This window comes from Phyllostomus hastatus, unplaced genomic scaffold (genome assembly GCF_019186645.2).
Source record: "Phyllostomus hastatus isolate PE091 unplaced genomic scaffold, TTU_PhHast_1.1 phas_contig_86, whole genome shotgun sequence".
Classification (NCBI taxonomy): Eukaryota; Metazoa; Chordata; class Mammalia; order Chiroptera; family Phyllostomidae; genus Phyllostomus; species Phyllostomus hastatus.
The window spans coordinates 80,257,341-80,279,864 of record NW_025333977.1 but is presented as its reverse complement, the minus strand read 5'-3'; the positions used below and the strand labels follow the sequence as shown (position 1 = coordinate 80,279,864).

The following is a 22,524-nucleotide window of genomic DNA, read 5'->3' as shown; positions in this document are numbered from 1 at the left end:
TAATCTTCCAAACCTGAATCAAGAAGAAGCAAAAAGCCAGGTTAGACTGACAATTAATAAAATTGAAGCAGAAATAAGAAAACTCCTGGCACACAAAAGCTCAGGACTGGATGGCTTCACAGGCAAATTTTACCAAACATTTAAGGAATAGCTAACTACTAGCCTTCTCTAACTATTCAAAAAAAAAATTCAAGAAGAGGGAAGATTACCAAACTCTTTTTATGAGGCCAGTATTATCATAATTCCAAAACCAGGTAAAGACACAAGAAAAAAAGAAAACTACAGGCCAGCATCTTTGATGAACATAGATGCTAAAATCCTCAACAAAATAGTAGTGAACCAGATCCAAAATACATCAAAAAGGTCATACACCATGATCAAGCAGCATTTGTCCCAGGAATGCAAGGATGGTATAATATTCACAAATCAGTAAACATAATAAACCACATAAACAAAAGGAAAGACAAAATTCACATGATCATATCAGTAGATGTGGAAAAAGCATTTGATAAGGTACAGTACCCATTTATGATAAGAACATTCAGCAAAATGGGAGTAGAGGGAGCATACCTCAACATAATAAAGGCCATATATGAGAAACCAACAGCCAACAGCATACACAACAGGCAAAAACTAAAATCTTTTCCCCTAAGATCAGAAACAAGACAAGGGTGTCTGCTTTCACCACTTTTATTAAACATACTATTGGAAGTTTCTAGCCACAGCAATCAGACAAGAAAAAGAAATAAAAGACATCCAAATTGGAAAGTAGGAAGTAAAATTGTCATTATTTGCAGAGGACATGATAGTGTACATAGAAAATCACATAGGCTTCACTAAAAAGCTACTTGACCTAATAAGTGAATTTGGCAAAATTACAGATACAAAGTCAATTATCAGAAATTGAAGGCATGTTTCTACACCAACAATGAAATGTCAGAAACAGAAACTAGGGGGGAAAATCCCATTTACTATAGCAACAAAAAAAAATAAAGTACCTAGGGATAAACTTAACCAAGGAGGTAAAAGACCTATACTCAGAAAACTACAGAACACTGAAAAAAGATATTAAGGAAGATACAAATTAATGGAAATTATACCATATTCATGAATTGGAAGAATTAACACCATTAAAATGTCCATATTACCCAAATGCAATCCCTATCAAAATACCAATGACATATTTCACAGATTTAGAACAGATATTTCAAAAATTTATATGGAACCATGAATGACCAAATAGTGTCAGCAATTTGAGAAAGATGAACAAAGTAAAAGGGATCACAATACCTGATATCAAACTATATTACAAGCCCACTATAAAAAAAAAACAATCTGGTAGTGGCATAAGAAAAGACACACAGACCAATGGAACAGAATAGAGAGTCTAGAAATAAAACCATGCCTTGATGGTCAATTAATATTGACAAAGGGGGCAAGAGCATAAAATAGAGTAAAAATAGCCTCTTTAACAAATGGTGTTGGGAGAGTTAGAATGGTACATGCAAAAAAATGAAACTAGACTACTAACTTACACCATACACCAGAATAAACTCAAAATGGATAAAAGAATTAAATGTAAGTCAAGATACCATAAAAGACATAGAGGAAAACATAGGCAGTAAAATTTCAGATACGCCACACAGCAATATTTTCACCGATATGTACCCTAGGGCAAGAGGAATAATGGAAAGAATAAACAAATGAAACTACATCAAATTAAAAATCTTCTGCACAGCTAAGGAAAACATCAGTAAAAACCAAAGGGAACCAACCATATGGGAAAACATGTTTGTCAGTGATACCTCAGACAAGGGTTTGATCTCCAAAATATATAAAAAATTCACATGACTCCACACCAGGAAGACAAACAATCCAATTAAAAAACAGGCAAAGGACCTGAACACATTTCACCAAGGAGGACATACAGAGGGCCCATGAAAAGATGCTCAATATCACTAGCCATCAGAGAGATGCAAATTGAAACCACAATGAGATACCACTTCATACCAGTCAGATGGCTATCATAAACAAATCAACAAACAAGTGCTGATGAGGATGTGGAGAGAAGGGAATGCTAGTGCACTGTTGGTAGGAATGCAGAGTTGTGCAGTCACTGTGGAAAACAGCTTGGAATTTTCTTAAAAAACTAAAAATGGAACTGCTTTTTGACCCAGCAATTCCACTGCTGGGATTAGACCCTAAGAATCCTGAAACCAATTCAAAAGAACCCATGCATCTCACTGTTATTTACAACAGCCAATGCTGGAAACAGCCTAAATGCCCATCAGTAAATGAGTGGATCAAAAAACTGTGGTACATTTACACAACGGAATACTACACAGGAGAAAAAAGAAGGAACTCTTACCCTTCGCAACAGCATGGATGGAACTGAAAAGTATTGTGCTAAGTGAAACAAGCCAGGAGGTGAAAGACAAATACCATATGATCTCATCTATAAGTAGAACCTAAACAATGAAACAAACAAGTGATCAAAATAGAACCAGAGACATGGAAATAAAGAACAATTGGACAGTGACCAGAGAGGAGGGGAGAGGAAGATAAGAGGGCACAGAAAGGGCAGGGTCAAGTCAAGGAACATGTATGAAGGACCCACAGACAAGGACAACAGGGTCGGGGGAGGATTGAATGAGGCAGAGGTGTGTGGGTAGGGCAGGGGAGAGCAATAGGAGAAAAACTGTAATTGAACAACAAAACAATGTTTTAAAAATTTCTTTCAGTGAAGTTTTATGATTTGTGTACTTTTTGCCTACCTGTTGTATGTCAGTAAAACTGTTTACTTTTAAAAGTTTGATCTATGATTTTAGAATATGATAGCAGAAAAGTGTTATAAAAGGGGAGAAGCTGGAAAACCAAAGTCTCAGAAAAGAAAAATACAAATTTTACAAAGCTGGGCAGGGGACAGCAATGGGGGAAAATTGGGACAACAGTAATAAACCGATAAAAAAATTCTTTCAGCTAACTTTTATGATTTGTGCACTTTTTGCCTATCTGCTGTATGTCAGTAAAAATTTTTACTTTTAAAAGTTGAATGTATGACTTTGGAATATGATAGCAGAAAAATGCTATAAAATGGGAATGGTTGGAAAAGCCAGTCTCAGAAAAGGAGGGGGGAAAAAGGAGAAAGCTACAATTGTTTTTAAATATTCTGTGAGCACTAGTTTTGTTCATCTTCTTTCTTAAATTTTGTGATTTTAGTTAATAACGGCCAAAAAAAGAGACTTACTTGATTTTCAACCTGCCTTCAAGCCACTTACTATTGGTCAAGCTCTTTACCATATTCCATGGCTAGATAAAAACAAAGACTATATAACATTTATTCAGGTAATATTTTTATTTCCTACTAATACCATCTTTAATGAAATATCATCTTCAGTGTACCAACAAATAATCTTAAACATGATATTTTCCAGGTTAAAATTCTTTAAATGTCTTTTATTGCCTGTAGGATAAAATCAAAATCTCTTTGAATGACATGCAAAGTCTACAGACTGTCTCCTGCCCATTCATCATATACCTTATACTCTATGCTGAGCCACTCATGGTTCCCCAAGCAGTTTATGCTGTTTTCTAATTCCATTTCTCTGTGGCTGTTATTTACTTTTCTTGAAATGCCTTTTTCTTACTTTCTTTTCAAACTTTCCCTGATTATTGCTTCTCTGGATACATCCCCACTGAAGGTACTCAGAAAAGTAGGCTTTGGGGTCCAACACCCTATCAGTAGATCATCCTGTGGTTCATCCTGAGTTTGGAGGATCTCTGTGTCACCATTTTATCCATTATATATCTTTATTACAACATTAAGTACATTATGTTACAGTCATTTTTATATCTCCCTTCTTTTTTAAAAGTATTTTTATTGATTATGCTATTACAGTTTTCCCATTTTTTCCTTTATCCCCCTCCCACCCTGCCCCTGAGCTCATGTCCATGGGTTGTACATATAAGTTCTTTGAGTCCTCCATTTCCTATACCATTTTTATCTCTCCCCATCTGTTTTATGCCTACCAATTATGCTTCTTCTCCCCTGTACCTTTCCCACCCCGCTATTCCTCCCTTCCTCCTTCCCACGGAACTCCCTCTGTGTGATGTCCATTTCTCTGATTATGTTCCTGTTCTGGCTGTTTGCTTAGTTTTTGTTTTCATTATTTTTTTTCTTTTAGGTTCATTTATTAATAGCTGTGAGCTTGTTATCATTTTATTGTTCATATTTTTATCCTCTTTTTCTTAGATAAGTCCCTTTAACATTTCATATAATAAGGGCTTGGTGATAATGACCTTCTTTAACTTGACCTTATCTGGGAAGCATTTTATCTGTCCTTCCATTCTAAATGAAAGCTTTGCTGGAAAGAGTAATCTTGGATGCAGGCCTTTGCCTTTCATGACTTCAAATACTTCTTTCCAGACCCTTCTTGCCTGCAAGGTTTCTTTTGAGAAATCAGCTGATAGCCTTATGGGAACTCCTTTGTAGGTGCCTGTCTCCTTTTCTCTTGCTGCTTTTAGGATTTTCTTTTTGTCTTTAATCTTGGGTAACTTAATGATGATGTGCCTTGGTGTGTTCCTCTTTGGATCCAACTTCTTTGGGTCTCTGGGCTTCCTGGACTTCCTGGAAGTCTGTTTCCTTTGCCAGATTGGGGAACAATATTCATTATTTGTTGAAATAAGTTTTCAATTTCTTGGTCTTCCTATTCTCCTTCTGGTACCCTTATAATTTGACTATTGGAATGTTTCAGGTTGTCCCAGAGAATCCTCAGCCTGTCTTAATTTTTTTGGATTCTTATTTCTTCATTCTGATCCAGTTGGATGTTTATTTCTTCCTTTTGTTCCAAATGGTTGCTTCGAATCCTGGTTTCCTTCTTGTCACTGTTGGTTCCCTAAATATTTTGCTTTATTTCATTTTGGGTATCTTTTATTTGTTCTTTCATTTTTCGACCAAGCTCAATCAGTTCTGTGAGCATTTTGATTACCAGGGCTTTAAATTCTCCATCAGATAGGTTGGCAGTCTCCTCATTGCTTAGTTCTGAGGTTTTGCTGTGTGTTTTCATTTGGGCCATATTTCTTTGTCTTGGCATAGCCAGTAGGTTGTAAGGGGTGAGACCTTAGGTATTCACTGGGTCAGGGCAACTCTCTTTGCTACGCTGGCTGCCTGTGGGGGAGGATCAGAGAGGGAACAATGCAGCTTGCCTGCTGCTGCTTGTCTCTAGCCCACTTTCCAATGGACTCTCATGTCAGAGTGGAAGTATCTCCCACCACAGCAACCCCACCCTTAGCCCACAGTCAGCTCTGAGTCTCAGTTTTCCCCTTAAATCAGTTTCTCCCACACAGCTCCACCCCTCAGCCACCTCGCTGAGATTGAGTTGGCCCATATGGTCCGCCTTACCAGTCTGGTTGTTCTGGTTGATTTTTTCTTTAATTCCTTGATTGTTGGAGTTCCATGCAGTTTGATTTTCTGGGGCTTTTGGTTGTTTATTGATTTTAGATTGGTTGTTATCCTCCTTTTGGTTGTACAAGGAAGTGAAGGATTTCTACTTACACCTCCATCTTGGCCAGAACTCTATATCTCCCTGCTGAACTAAATTTTTTAGCTCATCCATCTTTTGAATACTCAGACCCTGGAACTTTGCACATTGAATAGTGGGTGCTCAGTAAGTATTTGTGGGGTGAACAAATAAATCTCATTATCTTGCTCTAATGAGATTCTTTTTCTATATCTACTTGGTGCCAAAAAAAAAACAATTATAATTGTCTACCTGATTAAAATATTGTGAGTGAATACATTTGTATTTACTTCATCAGATGTTTAAGAGCATGAGTATGACTGAGACAGGTATATGCCATTAGCCTGCATCTGTTCTGATTATTTCTCATCTAGGCAAAATATGTTCATATTTCCATGACATTCTTATTTCTAGATTATTTTTTTCTTCACCCATGTATAAATACCCCATCTGAATTACATATATTTATGAATATTCACCTCCTCTTTTTGCTATTCATAATTTCTACTATTTTCTCTTACAATGTTATTATTAATGCAATGTCACAGATCTTATTGAGTGATATTTACTTTAAAAATATGAAAACATTTTTATTAAAATGTAAATTTCAACATCCCAAACCACTGCTAAAGTAGTGTTTACAACACATATTTGGTGATTATTTTTTAGGAAAGAGCCAAATTTGTAACATTTGATTGTGGAAATGATATATTTGAAGAAGGTGATGAACCCTCAGGAATTTATGTAATTATTTCAGGCATGATAAAGGTAAGGCAGAGATATTTATAAATGCACTTGTGAGCTTAGTTAAAAACTTTATAAAATTGAGAATTGATCATTTTCTATGTTAGGAACTGCATTGTTCCTGTTTTAGATCAGCAACTGCCCTCTGAACAGCAATTTCCATTTTCAAACACTGTGGCTAACACCACCCATCACTTTTAAGCCCTACTTCCCAATAGATGACAAAAAAAGTAAAAGAATCCTCTTTAAGATGTAAAGTTATTATATGAATCGTTATTCATCTCATGTTTGTCTGACTTAGGAATTTGGTCACTTAAGGCAGGTATGTGTTAGCTGAGTTGGAGGAATCAGAAAGATCAAGGTATTCAAGTGCTTTGTTTCTAAGTCATTATTAATTTAATAAACATGCTTAAAATATGAGTAATAAGTATTCTCAAAATAATATGTATATATGTTAAAACCAAAAGAAAAGGAAGCCATAAATTACACAGTTTGGTAAATTAACTAGCATACATATTTCTCTCTCTCTCTTTCTCTCTCTCTCTCTCTCTCCCCCCCGCCTTTCTCCTTTGTTTCCGAACAGCTTCAAAAATCAAAACCAGTCTTGGTAACTGATCCAATACTCTCTGAGTCGGAGGAAAAAGATCATCAGATAACTTTCACAGACTATGTGATCAGTGGAGAAATAATAGGAGAGCTAAACTGTTTAACTAATCAACCCATGAAATATTCTGCCACCTGCAAAACTGTAGTAGAGGTCAGAAAACATCACCTTATGTCTTACTATTGTATCTTGTTAAACATCTAGTATCAAATTTAAGGTTATTTTTGTACTTAGTACATGCTTACAATCTAGTGGAAGTTATTTTAAAAAAATAGGAGTGGTAAGGGAACAGAATTTGTTAACAGAATTCTACTTACCCAGTATAGTGTCCTGACAAAATGCCTGGCAAAAGTTAACCTACCATACTGAAAGAAGGTTTTAATCAGAGAAAGTGGTCATATGCAGTCTCTTGTGGGGAAATTAGGCAGGATGAGTTTACCGTAAATAATCTGGAGGAGGAAAAAGGGGAAAGTCACAGAACTAGGATCTGTTGATAGTAAAGTTGAGCAAAATGAATGGAAGTTTCCCTAGACGAGATTGAGGACAAAATCCTCCAAGCACCATAGGCTTCCACTGGCCTAATAGGAACTCAAAGACCAGTGACAGTGAACAAGTGAATCCCGTAAATACATAAAAATCCATAAGTCAATTTTTAATACCATTTAAAAATTTTTTCCAATAAGGTTTCTGGGGTATCAACTTTTTACCCTGAAAATGGATTGTTTTAAGAGAATTAAACATTTACCCTGACTTTCCTCTATGAATTCTTCCAAGGTAAAAAAAAATATGATGAAGACAAATTTTTTTTGTAAGGAATTCTGGCTCTAACAAGCATAGAATGAGAGAATTATAATATCTTCATTTTGCCATCCCTAATAAAATAATGGATCTAAGCTACAATCATCAATTGATGTGGAGTATTAATGGAAACATCTATAATGAAAGTACCAGGCTGACACCACCTAAAGACAACATTAGCATCAGTAAAATTAGGACAACTTAATATCATATACTTTATGATACAATGCTGCAGAGGTACTCATACCATCCACAGAGCCTTCTTATACAAGAAAAGAGAAAACACCAAGCCTCTAGATCACAGGTGGCAAACACACCAAATTCGGCCCTTCATCTTGTTTTATCCAGCCAGCACCTTGTTTCTACCCAGCAGCAGCACTGAGCTCTCACTTAACTGTTAAGGAGTAGTTACATGTATACAGTCCTAAAGTTACATACGGCCCTTTGAAGGCAACTATGAAGCTGATGTGGCCCCCAGTGAAAATGAGTTTGACACCCCTGTTCTAAATCTAACTAGTTTATAGAAAAGACAGGAAGGAGAGAAACAAGTTAATTGATACCAGGAGAAAATAATTAGATAAATCTACAGTGTGGTAGACATTTCAGGCCAAATGAACTATTTTTTCTCCAACAAATCAATGGAAAGGGGACTAGGGAGGAGGAAGAAGGCAATGGAAAACTTTAAAATGTCTCTATCATCCAGCAGTGCACATTAGAATATTTACAAGTGCACTTATACATCTGGGATTGCATAAAATACACTGCCCTGCTACTTCTGGCCATAATAAAGTTTGTGGTAGCCCACAAACAACATAGAAGTTGACAAAACCTATGAGGAAAATGTTCTCAGCCACTGGAAAACAGGCAGTACTAGTCTGTAAACTTTGAGAGAAGAGAAACTCATAGGTTAAGTTCCACATTTTCCTTGACCCTCTGCCTAGTACAGTTTCCAGCCACAAGCAACAATAATCCAGACCGAAGGTAATGATCTTGCTGAGCTGAGAAGGGAAAGCTCAGAAGTCGTGGGCAAGAATCTGCAGAGCTAGGCCTAAAAAGAGTTGCATCGAGCGAGCCTGAGTAGTCTGTGTGATGGTTCTCCACAAGTCATTGGTTGAGGAGTGAACCACACAGGCACAGATTGAGACAAACTAAATTTGCCAGATTGTTCAGAGTGGAACATAGATATTAGAGGTCAAGAAGTACCAGGGATTAGAGACATTTGAAGTTCCATTTTGTCAATGTGGATGTTAAAAAAATGTCCCCTTTACCCTCAGAGGTCTTCTAGCTGATTGAATGCTTAAAATGACATAAGGCAGATTCACAGGAGAAGATAGCCAGGTTTAATTATATATGCATGTACAAGGTTTCATAAGAATATAGATTCCTAGGACAAGTCAGGCAATGGAGGTTTATGTGACATCTTAAGCTGAGGAGAAGGGGGAATAGTGGTTTGAGAACTGAAATAGGAGGAAGGCAGTTTCCCTGGATGGCAAAGCACATGTTTGGGCAACAAGTGTTTGCTGGGCCATTTTATCCATTTCAGTTCTTTTGGGAAAAAAAACATTAAGAAAGTTTTTTTCCACTTGTTGCTAGTATAAGAAAATACAATTAACTTTTGTAATATGTAGTTGTATCTTGCTATATTATTAAATTTGCTATATATTCTAAGTAGTTTTAGTGGATTCTTTAGGATTTTTTAATGTAGATATTACATAGAGACAGTTTTAGTGTTTTCTCTATAATTTTTATGTCAGTTTATTTTTCTAGCCCTATTGTACTAGATAAGTGGATAGGAATAAAGTTAACAAAAGATGTGCAAGCCCTCTAAGTGAAAACTCTGAAATATATTCTAGAGAACTTATAGAAGCTCTATATAAATGAAGAGGTAGAATATCTTCATGGATTCAACAACCCATAATTTTATTAAGTTGTTCTTCCCAAATTGATCTATAGATTTAATACAATCTCAGTGAAATCTTATAGAAATGTACAAGCTGCTTGTAAAATTTGTATGGAAATGCAAAGGATGGAGAATAGATAAAACAAATTTGATAAAGAAAAACATTAGCTGACATATATTACCTGATTCAAAGACTTATTATAAACTTATGATAATTAAGACTGTGTGGTATTGGCTTAAGGTAGAGACATTATAGATCAATGAAACACAGGAGAGAATTCAAAAGTAAGCCCACATACATGTAGTAAATTGATTTTTGACAATAATGGTATTTCTAACAAATGGGACTAAGAACACTAAATACCTCTGTGGAAGCAATGATACACTAAACTGAATGTCACTAAAATTAAAATCTTCTGTTCTTTAAAAAGACACCATGAAGAATATTAAAAAGGCAGGCCATTGGCTGGGGGTGGAGGGGTAGCGTTTTACAATATCTTTGTCAAAAAAAGAACTTGACAAAAGAACCTTTAAAGCACCTTTACAATTCATAAATAAGAAGAAAAGTTACCAAGTTAAAAATTGGACAAAGCATTTGAACAGACATTTCACAAAGGAATGTACAAATGGCCGATAAACACATGAAGATGCTCAATATCATTAGCTCTCAGAGAAATGCAAATTGAAGGTATGATGAGGTTATCACTACACATCTACAACACTGACTTAAAATAAAAAGCCTGAATACCAAGTACTGGCAAGGATGTGAAGCCACTGAAAGTCTCATACAGGGATAGTAAGAGTGTAAAATGTTATGGCCCCTTCTGAAAACAGTTTTTCAGTTTCTTAGAAAGCTAAACACACACCATCTTACCCAGCAATCCTCTTCATATATACTTACACAAGATAAATAAAAACCAACATGCATAATGTCTTGTCCATTTATAACATCTTTTTAAAAAATGTATTTATTGATTATTACGTTTGTCCCATCTTCCCCCCCTTTATTCCCCTCTGCCCTGCACTCCCCCTCCCACCCACACTCCTCCCCTTGTAGTTCATGTCCCTGGGTCATATGTATAAGTTCTTTGGCTTCTACATTTCCTGTACTATTCTCAATCTCCCCCTGTCTGTTTTCTACCTACCATCTACGTTACTTATTCTCTATCTTTTTCCCCCTCTCTCCCTTCAATTCCCCCAGTGATAACCCTCCATGTGATCTCCATTTCTGTGATTCTGTTCCTGTTCTAGTTGTTTGCTTAGTTTGTTTTTGCTTTTGTTTTTTAGGTTCGGTTGTTAATAGCTGTGAGTTTGTTGTCATTTTACTGTTCATATTTTTATCTTCTTTTTCTTAGATAAGTCCCTTTAACATTTCATATAATAAGGACTTGGTGATGATGAACTCCTTGAACTTGACCTTATCTGGGAAGCACTTTATCTGCCCTTCTATTCTAAATGATAGTTTTTCTAGATAGAGTAATCTTGGATGTAGGTCCTTGCCTTTTGTGACTTTGAATACTTCTTTCCAGCCTCTTCTTGCCTGCAAGGTTTCTTTTGAGAAATCAACTGATAGTCTAATGGGAATTCCTTTGTAGGTAACTGTCTCCTTTTCTCTTGCTGCTTTTAGGATTCTCTCCTTATCTTTAATCTTGGCTAATGTAATTATGATGTGCCTTGGTGTGTTCCTTCTTGGGTCCAACTTCTTTGGGACTCTCTGAGCCTCCTGGACTTCCTGGAAGTCTGTTTCCTTTGCCAGAATGGGGAAGTTCTCCTTCATTATTTTTTCAAATAAGTTTTCAATTTCTTGGTCTTCCTCTTCTTCTGGTGCCCCTAAGATTCGGATGTTGGAACATTTAAAGATGTCCTGGAGGTTCCTGAGCCTCTCCTCATTTTTTTGGATTCTTGTTTCTTCATTCTGTTCTGGTTGAATATTTCTTCCTTCTGCTCCAAACCCTTGACTGGAGTCCTGGTTTCCTTCCCATCACTATTGGTTCCTTGTAGATTTTTCTTTATTTCACATAATACAACTTTTATTGCTACCTGGGTCTTTTTTATGCTGTTGAAGTACCCAGTGAGTTCCTGGAGCATTCTGATAAGCAGTGTTTTTAACTGTGCATCTGATAGGTTGGCTATCTCTTCATCGCATAGTTGTATTTTTTCTGGAGCTTTGATCTGTTCTTTCATTTGAGCCATTTATTTTGTCTTGGTGCACCTGTTACATAGTAAGGGGTGGAGCCTTAGGTGTTCACCAGGGCTGGGCAACCCACGTCGCTGTGTTTTGATGCAATATATGGGGAAGGGGTCTGAGAGGCAACAGTGTCGCTTGCTCTGCTCTCTACTGGTTTTCAGTTGCTTCCCCCACTACCCACAAGCAAATTGGGCTCTTCTGGTGCTGATTCCCCAGTGAGTGGATTTGTGTATGTTGTAGGACCCTGTTGGTCTCTCCAATGAACTCTTCTGTGAGGCTGGGAGTTTCTCCTGCTGCCTCAACCCCCACAAGTTTTTTTCAGTCAGAGGTTTTGAGCCTTTATTTCCCCATGCTGGAACTCTGGGCTGTGTGGTCTGTCTCGTCCCCCAGTTGTTCCTCCCAGTTTATCTGCATGTGAATGTGGGGCTGTCCACTCCACCAGCCACCACCTCAACTGGTCCGCCAGCTGTAGCCTTGCTCACCCTGGTCCTCCAGCCACCGCTGCCTTGCCAGGAATTCCCTTCACACAGCTGCCCTTATCCACTTCTTCTACTGATCTGGATGAATGTTTCTTCTTTAACTCCTCAGTTGTTAGACTTCCATACATTCAGATTTTCTTTCTCCCTCTCCTCCCCTCTCTTTGAAAATAAATAAATAAAATCTTTAAAAAATGATAAAGAACCTCTCATTGGATTATGTAGTCTTTTAATATTTAGTATTTAACAAAATTACACAAATATTTACTTATATAAGCATTTTATTGGGTTTCCAGGCAATTACATGAATCTTACATAATTTAAATTCTTAGCTTCAGTGTTATTTATATATGATGAGTAAATCTTACTTCCTTAAACTACAGGTGCACAAAATAAATATTAAATTTATATCCTCCTTTGTTCAGATATGTTTTATTTCCAAAAATCACTTGTATGAAGCTTTTGAAAAATGCTGTCCTCACATTGAATATAAAATGTGGCTAAAACTTGGACTTTCTATTACTGCCAAAAAAATCAGAGAACATTTATCTTATGAGGTAAGAGGTGTTTATGTAAATATGCCCTTCTCTTTAAGTGGGATTGCATTAAATTATTGTTAGAAATTAACTATTTAGGGATTTAAACTTTATAAACAAACACAGGATTATGAAATTGTGTTGTTCTTACAGGAATGGAACTACAAGATGCAATTAAAGCTCTGTAATGTTTATATAAGAGATATACCAAAGAGCACCAAGAGTGATATCTATGATGAAACTGTAATTTATGTCATTCTCATACATGGAGCTGTAGAAGACTGTCATTTACGAAAAGTTTATACAGCACCTTTCTTAATTCCTATAACATGTCATCAGGTAAAGAAATACTGATCCATGTCTTCAGATCAGCATGCCAAATGTCCAACAAGTATTCATGTTAAAAAATTGTCATTTTTCCAACTTCCTATGCTGTCCCTTTCCCATACCACTCCATAAACACACACACATGTATGCACACACCTGTGCATCCCACGTTCACTGATTGCTTTGGCACTGGGTAGCCCAAATACCAAGCTATTCCTGTCCAGTGTCAATGAGGCAGGTCAAGCTGTACATTTTGGCTGCAATTAAATTTTGTTGCAGTTGTAAATAGCAAAAGGGGGCCTGTTAAGTTCATTTACACATTGCAAAAGGGTCACACTCCCTGAACTGTATCAATAGTACTCTAGAAGAGTTCTATCAGTCCCATGTTTAATAGAGTACCAGTAGTATTTCCCCAACTACTCTGAAAATAAATGTAAAAGTGAAGAACATCTCACATTTAAGCTGTCATGTTTTCTTTCAATCAAAGTGAGAAGCTATCCCATGTGAAGAAGGAGAGAAAAAAGACTCTGTGTTTGTGTGTATATGTGTTGGAGTAGAATAAAGGATACACATGTGATGAGGAATCAACAGACATATCAAATGCAGCTACAGAAAGTAAATGGACAGACTTCATGTCAAGATGGTGGCATAGGTAGCCATGGCTTGCCTCCTCATACAACCATATCAAAATTACGACAACTAAGCTATAGAGCAACCATCCTCAGAACTGTCAGAAATCAAGTTGAATGGAAGTCTGACAACCACAGAATGAAAGAAACCACATCCATTCAGACTGGTGGGAAGGGGGGAGATGTGGAATGGGCTGGTCCCATATCCACATGTAGTGAAAAAAATTTGGGAGGGATATCTTGGGAGCAAGGAGTCCCAGCCTCACACCAGACCTCCCAGCCCAGGGTTTCAGTGTCAGGAAAATAAGGTGTCCATAACTTCTGGCTTCAAAATACCAGCAGAGAATGAGTTGGTAGAAGAAACTTCTAGAGTCCCAAGCAATTCTTCTTAAAGAAACCACACATGGACTTAACTCAGACTCATGCCCTCTGAGCTCCAGTGCCAGGGTAACATCACTGAAAGTCACCAGTGGCATACAGGGAGGGACCGAAGTGTCTAGCATCAGGGCAAGAGCTGTGAGACAGCTTTCTCCCAGACAGAACGGTGGGAAAAGGCCATTGTACTTTTTCTGAATGCTTCCCCCACAGAGCCACAGAGCCACAGACTTGGCATACTGGTGCCATATCTGACACTCCAATGACCTAGCTAACACTGTTTGCCTCACCCTGGAGATCCCCAGAAACTCTGTCCCACCCAACTTATGGGCCTTCCCAAGCTATTAGCAGTAAGTTTTCTATATGAATGGCTGGCCTGGGCTCATGCTTCACAATTCTTAAATCCTCTCAAACAAGACACAGCTGGCCTCAATGAGCTCCCAGCACCTGTACCTCTTCCTATGTTGACCTTAGGTCTGGTAATAGCAGCAGCCAGGCTAGATTCACACCTTGGCTTTGCCTGGGAATCTCCAGCCTAGCTCAGGTAGCAGCCATCTGCAGATTGCTTTATAACTCATGTAGAGTAGCCCCAGGCAAAACACAGGTGGTGTCTGACCTTGGCCTGCACCACTCAGGAAACTTCAGAGCCTTTGCACCCAGTGAACAGCTACAGCCACATCAGTGTACCACCACCTTACCCATCTGCACAGCTGATTATCATGGAGGGCAGAGGCTAGTGGTCATGGCCAGCCCTTGCGGTTGACTGACCTGAGTAAATCCTTTCCATCACCTACCAACAGCAAGAAAGGCTCAACTACAATAAGGGAGGTACTCAGCCCACACAAAGGGCACACCTCGAGTACCCAGTGGGTGATGGGGAGGCTGTGCCACTGGCCTCTACAAGACACCTACTACATTAGGCCACACTATTAAGCCAGAGAGGCATAACAGCTCTACTTAATACATAGAAGCGAACACAGGGAGGCTGCCAAAATGAGGAGACAAAGAACCATGGCCCAAATGAAAGAATAGATCAAAACTCCAGAAAAAGAACTAAATAAAATAGAGATAAGCAATCTATCATATGTAGAGTTTAAAATGCTGGTTATAAAGTTGATCAAAAAAACTTAGTGAGGACCTCAACTACATAAAAAAGATCCAATCAGAAACAAGAGATACTCTAACTGAAGTAAAGAACAATTTACAGGGAATCAACAGAAGAGTGGAGGAAGCCTAAAATCAAATCAGTTATTTAGAACATAAGGAATCTAAAAACAACCAGCAGAATAACAGCAACAACAAAAAAGGCACCTAAAAAAATAAAGATGGTGAAACAGCATCTGAGACAACTTCCAACATTCCAACATTCACATCATAGGGGTGCCAGAAGGAGAAGGAAAAGAGCAAGAATTGGAAATCCATTTGAAAAAATAATGAAAGAAAACTTCCCTAATTTGGTAAAAGAGATAGACATGCAAGTCCAGAAAGCCCAGGGAGTCCAAATTATGATGGATGCAAAAAGGCCCACTCCAAGACACATCACAATTAAAAGGCCAAAGGTTAAAGATAAAGAGAGACCCTTATAAGCAGCAAGGGAAAAGCAGTTAGTTACCAGGAATTCCCATAAAACTGTCAGCTGATTTCTCAAAAGAAACTTTGCAGGCCAGAAAAAATTTGCTAGAAATATTCAAAGTAATATTCAAAGGAAAAGCAGGGACCTACATCCAAGACTGCTCTACCCAGCAAAGATATCACTTAGAATTAAAGGACAGATAAAGAGCTTCCCAGACAAGAAAAAACTAAAGAAATTCATCACCAAACCATGATTATATGAAATATTAAAGAGACTTACTTAAGAAAAAGATCAAAACTATGAACAACAAAATATCAATAAATACATATCTATCAGCAAATGAATCTAAAAAATGAACTAAGCAAACAAGGAGAATAGAGACAGAATTATGGATATGGAGAGTGTTGTGATGGTTGCCAGATGGGAGGGGGTGTGAGAAAATGGTTGAAGAAGTGAGGGAATTAAGAAGTAAAAATAGGTAGTTACAGAACAGCCATGGGGATGTAAAGTACAGTATAGGAAATGGAGTAGCCAAAGAATGTATATTCATGACCCATGAACATGAACAATGGTGTGGGGATTGCCTGAGAGAGTGGGGGGTGCTCAGTGGAGGGCGCAAAGGGGGAAAATTGGGACAACTCTAATAGCATTATCAATAAAAATATTATAGAAAAAGAAAATAAATGGAAAGAGGGAATTCAAGCCAATTAAACTAAGCATATATTTTAAAGCAACTAATATATGAGAAAAACAATGCTAGATGTTAAAATGATCAAGATAAATGAGATTTGCAACTTGCCCTCCAGAGGCTCTCAACCAAGTGGAAAGATACATATATAAATATGTTAAGTAAAACATTTACAGATGTGATAGAAGTACTTCCTGGGCATATTTGGGACACACAAAAAGTATGAGAGGGGAATAAGAGAAATCCTGAACTGAAAAATGGTCACAACAAAATTTTCTATGTGGAACACCACCAGCACCAATTTGATGCCCAGGGAAAGGAAGCAAAGCACTATTCGTAACTATGGTGCATCTGTCCTCTATTCTTGAACACATAACAGAGCTTTGGTGCGAGTACTAGTTGGGAATTAGGTGACCTACTATGAGAATCTCCATGCAGCCCCAAACCTGCCTGACTCTGTCCACTCCCCTAGACACAAAGCCCTGCTCACCGGGGATTTGGGCACCAATATGGTTGAGAGCACACTGAAAACCCAACACGAAGTTGAAGGATTAAACTCCTGTAATTTTTCTATTACAGCTGACATTCAATATTACTTTATATTAGTTTCAGGTGTACAGCATAGTGTTTAGGCAATTACATAATTTTCAAGTGATCCTCTCGATAATCCAAGTGCTTACCTGGCACCATACATACTTAATACAATATTATTTCCTATGCTAAACTTTACATCCCCAGAACACCATTGTTTCTTTTTCTTCTTTTTTAATAGTTCATTTTTATTGTATTTTTTCCACTACCATTTATCCCTCTTACACCCTCTTCCACCTCCACTGATCCCCCTGCTCCCCACAATCACTACACTGTTGTCCATGTCCATGAGTTCTTTTTATTTTTTGCTCAATCCCTCCACCCACCTCAACACCTCCACAGCTGTCATCTGCTCTCTATCTATGAGTCTGTCTCTCTTATGCTTGTTAGTTCAGTTTGTTCATTAGATTCCACATATGAGTGAAATCATACGGCACTTGTCTTTCTCTAACTGGCATATTTCACTTAGCATAATGTTCTCCAGGTCCGTCCATGCTGTTGCAAAGGATAAAATTTTCTTCTTTCTTATGGCTGAGTAGTATGCCATTATGTAAATGTCCCATAGTTCTTTTACCCACTCATCTACCGATGCACACTTGGGCTGCTTTCAAATCTTAGCAATTGTAAATAACACTGCAATGAATTTAGGGGTGCATATATCCTTTCTAATTAGTGTTTCAGATTTCTTTGGATAAATTCCCAGAAGTGGAATCACTAGGTCATAAGGAAAATTCATTTTTAATTTTTTGAGGTAACTCCATACTGCTTTCCACATTGGCTGCACCAGTCTGCATTTCCACCAACAGCGCAGAAAAATTCTCCTTTCTCCGCATCCTCACCAGCACTTGTTTGTTGATTTATTAGTGACAGATATTCTGACAGGTGTGAGGTGATACCTCATTGTGGTTTTAATTTGCATTTCTCTGATGATTACTGACATTGAGCATTTTTTCATATGTCCATGGACCATCTGTATGTCCTCTTTGGAGAAGTGTCTATTCAGGTCCTTTGCCCATTAAGAAAAAAAAAAGCAAACAATCCATTGTTTTTTAAACTGTCTAATACGTTAAAGAAAAAGCCTCTCTGGTAATTAACTCTTGATTATTTTTCTCACTTGTAAGGGAGATGAACAAAATATTTAGAAATCAATGAAAGTGTATGGAATGTTGAATTTCACAAAAACAACACGTCCAAGTATTTTAACATACCTTCTAGTGTCTTAAGATGTTCTCAATTTTCAAGCACAGATATTTAGAAAGGCCCTGGAACAGTAGCTTACCAGAGAAATATTTAATTGTATGATATTTAGACTGAAATTAACATATTCTGTCAACTTTTAGATACAAGGCACTGAAGATTTCACAAAGGTAATGATTGTTCAGACTCCAACTGATGTAAAAAAATTCAGATGGAGCACTAGAAAGTATTTGTCTTCACGCCAAATGTCTAGTCCAGCAACATCATTATGTGAGTATATGTGATTTCTTTGAGCAATTGAAAGCTTACTTTCCATTTATAAAATACCAGGTATATATATGTATATATATTTGGAAGTTGTATGCATCCTTACTAGAGTATTGAGGAATTCTTTTAACTGCCATATTTCATTTTTAGTGAATGAAATCAGACTGATAATATCTAAGTTAAAGTTAGAAATTATTTTATATTTCATTATAAGAATAAACATGTAATTATCAAAAGTAATATGAAAAATGATTAATGAGGGAATTTGTAGTTCTTCCCCATAATTAAAATACATTATATAGCAGTAATAACGAAAATAGTGTTGTACTCTCTGAACAAGAGAGATATAAATCATTGGAACTGAATGAATGTTTATTTATAATTTGTATAACTGTCATATAAATGTCTCATAATAAAAATTAAATCATAACAGGAATGATTATTTAATAACTAACATTAAGCCATTGATTAAATATTGGAAAATAAGTTTCAGGTAGATTAAGAAATTGAATAATAAAGAATTAAATTGTGGAAAAAAGTGATATTAATGCAATTTTATCATTTCACTGAAGGGAAAATAATATTCTAAATTTAGAAATATAGAAATTCATTTTAAGATTCTAAGTCTCAATAAAATATCGCTAATCAAGATATCAGAAAGAGATAATCAGAGAAGAAAGCTTAAATTGAAAACAAAATAGGGAAAAAATGTTCAACACTGCTAGTATTTAAAGAAATAGAAAGTATTTATTTAGTGAGATTTTTTAAAAGAATTATAATGTTTGTTAACAAAAAAAGTAGATAATCTGATATAAATTCTTACTTTGTTGATATCAGTATAAATTAATAAATGTGATTTAGTACAAGCTCCCAAAAACTATAAAAAATGTTTATATCTTTTAAGTAACAAAATTTCTATTTATGTCACTACACCAGTGAAAAGGTAATTTAATAATAGTATAATTTCTAGACATTTATTCTAAAAAATAAAGCAAAACATGTAAAAATGGTAATTAAACATTATTTATAAAAACAAAAATTAGAAGTATTCAGAATGTCCAATGATAAATAAATGGTTACTTAAATTAACATATCAATCAACAATTAATTTCCCACATAGTAACTTGGAAAGGATCAATGACATGTGTCAAGTAAAAATAGCAATGATGTATTAAAAAGAACATTATGTTACTAACTTGAAATAAGTTATATCTTTATTATGTTACAATTATATAACTGAATCCATGCAGGCACACAGTACCATTATCACATGAGTCCCCAGTGACCTTCAGATTAAGCATGAACAGGACGTGGTATTAGGACCTTCACCATCTTCTTATTTGTCAGCCGTTTCTAAACTGAGCCACAACAAAGTGAAAATGGTTCCTCTAATATGGGAGAGCTTGTGGTCTCTCATTCCTGCACCTTTGCACATTCCTTTGGTTCCTTCTGCCAAGAACCCTCTAAATATCCGTCTCCTCACACCTCCCATTCCCTGGAACTAACCTCTTCTCATCCTTTAAATCCCAGCTTCTTCTGAAATAGTCATCACTGATAAGTCCCAAATTCACAAAACTGCATTCTCCTGTATACTCCTGTAGCCCATTATGTGTGCAGTCCTATTTCTTCATATTGTATTGTTTTGTCTATATGTTTGATGGTCTGTCTACTCCATTACAATATAAACTACAAAAAAAAAACAAAACACCATAGATCATGACATTTGCTTTCTTGTGCATCCCCATTGCTTACCAATGGACTAGGTGCTTTTGATACATATTAATAAGGAAATATTTGGGGATGGTAGAACAGTGGATGATTTTGTTTCTCTATTTTCCAAATTTTCTGCATATTTGCATAATCCTTATAATAAAAGACTTCTAATCCTTTTTTTAAAAGTGACTCTTCTTCCCACCAACTGAGTGTACCACTAATTTCAGATCGTAGGCCCTGACTGTGAGAGATTCGAACCTGGTTTAACCTGATAGTTGGACTAATTATAGCAGTCCTTTGTTTCAGTACTTGAACTAACACAGTCTTTCCTGAACCAGCTCTAAACACAATGTATGAAGAAGGCCTTCGATATCAAACACCTACTGAGGTAAATTTAAAGTATTCTTTTTTAAAAGTTTTATTTTGAGAAGAAAAGAATCTTGAATTTATTAAAACTATCAATGTTTCTTTTATTCTGAATTATTTGACCTGCTAATCATTCTGTAGCTTTGGTATGAATGCTTTGTCTTAGCATAAGGCACAATGGAAAATGTGTGTATATTTTTTTCAGTGAAAATTGTATTTAAATATCTCACTTACTTTCATGATTAAATAATCTATTCCATTGTATATTTGTTTGGGGTTTTCGGGGACCTCATAATTATTTAAATACTCTTGTAGTAATACTCTCTGACTCCTTAGAGACTGATGCAGCCACTGTGGAAGGCAGTATGTATATATATTTTAAGTAAGTATTAGAGAAGTGATAAAAACAAAGTTCAGGAGATGACAGAGTATTTTTCTTGAATCGCATTAGCACCCAGGCACTACTGGACAGGCTACGGTTGTAGTGTACATGACCTTCTCCCACTTTTCTACCTTGTGCTGAAGCTGGGTCTGAAGACTTTACTACTGCCGTAGCTATGCACTTGGGGTCTTCCAACCTGGAGGCAGTTTGCCCCTGTTTTCACAATGCCTGTCACAAAGTAGGAGCTCAGTAATAAGTGCCCTAATATAATCTACCCCAGATTAACCCAAATTATCCAGAAAGTCCCACAAATATTAATTAATTTCAGGGTTCACAGTGAAATTGAATAGGTCCTCTGGGGAATCTTGGGATTTTCAAAATCCCAAACCAGCTTCATCAGAACACCTCAAGTTATGAAGCACTACAGGGCTTTGGAAGTAAAACTGGGGCAAAGAGAAACAGAATGAAAGTCCCTCACAATATCTGTACTGGCCTACTTATGTACTGGATCTGAGGGAGTCCCAGATGGGGTAGATAATTTATATTTAATTCTAGTCTTTGCCAAGCTGGTTGTGTTACTCCAGGAGATGCTAAGTGTAACACCCAGAATCTGAGAAATGTCTGCTACAAATACTCAAACCAAAAAATTGTATATTTGATTGGTAAAATATGTTTACATCAAGTCTATTTGTTATACTTTCACTAGGCATACAACTCTGAAAACACATGTTTCTTCTCCCCCAATCCCTCCTCACAAGTGTATGTTGAATGAAAGGAGGTTATAGGTTCTGTGGGGGACGTTGAAGGTGTTTTTCTCAAGTCCATTTTTAACTCAAATGCATCCAAGTTCCCTGGCCTTTAAGGGGCCAACATTCTTCTTTAATACCCAAGTTACCATCCTGCATAAAAGAAGGAAGTTCCCTCCCTCATAAAGTATTTTGGAGTATTCCTGGGAAAACTTTTTCTTGAAACTTCCGAAAGTAGCTTTTCAAGCTACTTTCTGGTTGTAGCTTGTTACCTGGAACTCTTGACTCAGCATAGGGACTAAAGAGTGTGGGTGCTGGCCTGAGAAGTCTGTGTTTGCCTCCTGGTTCCATGACTTATTAACCATGTGACCTTGGAAAAAAAAATTTAACCTGCCTAAGTATCACTTTCCCTGTCTATAAAAAAGGGCTAATAACAATGCCTATCTCATAGAGCTGCTGTGGAAATTAAAGAAATGGAAAGTATGTGGCACATAACAATCCATAATTTCTATTATTTTTTGTTTATCCCTTCTTAACTTTGTAAACTACTTTCCCTAACTTCTTTTGATCTCTCTGTATTAATTTTCTTAAAAATATGGATATAGTCACCCCCTCTAATTCTCTCAACACATTTGCTACTGAAGACTAGGAAGTAACAGAGGGAAATTGCAATAAAAAATAATGTAGAGGAGAGTTAAGAGAAAACATTAGATGGTTTCTAGATCCCACTGATTAGGCCTTTCTTCTTGGTCCTGGCCAGCTGCCAAGCTTGCAGGGTTAGCTTAATAGCATATTTTATGGAATGGAAGGAAGAGTCAGGGATGCTAATGCTCTCCCTGTACATGTGCCCCCAAAGTGCTGCTTTTTCATAATTAAAAAAATGTGATTGCATGATGGTTGTTAAT

The 22,524-nt window shown here is 36.7% G+C and overlaps 1 protein-coding gene across 1 annotated transcript in view; it reads left to right on the top strand.

The window, feature by feature from the left end:
* SLC9C1 (solute carrier family 9 member C1) overlaps nt 1-18,429 on the top strand; it is a 103,242-nt gene extending 84,813 nt beyond the window's left edge. Inside the window, exons 20-25 of the mRNA XM_045851906.1 lie at nt 3,220-3,345; nt 6,189-6,287; nt 6,847-7,020; nt 12,655-12,786; nt 12,919-13,104; nt 18,289-18,429. Of these exons, the coding sequence (XP_045707862.1) occupies nt 3,220-3,345; nt 6,189-6,287; nt 6,847-7,020; nt 12,655-12,786; nt 12,919-13,104; nt 18,289-18,429 (858 nt within the window). The remainder of the gene's footprint in view (nt 1-3,219; nt 3,346-6,188; nt 6,288-6,846; nt 7,021-12,654; nt 12,787-12,918; nt 13,105-18,288) is intronic.
* The last annotated feature ends 4,095 nt before the right edge of the window (nt 18,430-22,524 follow it).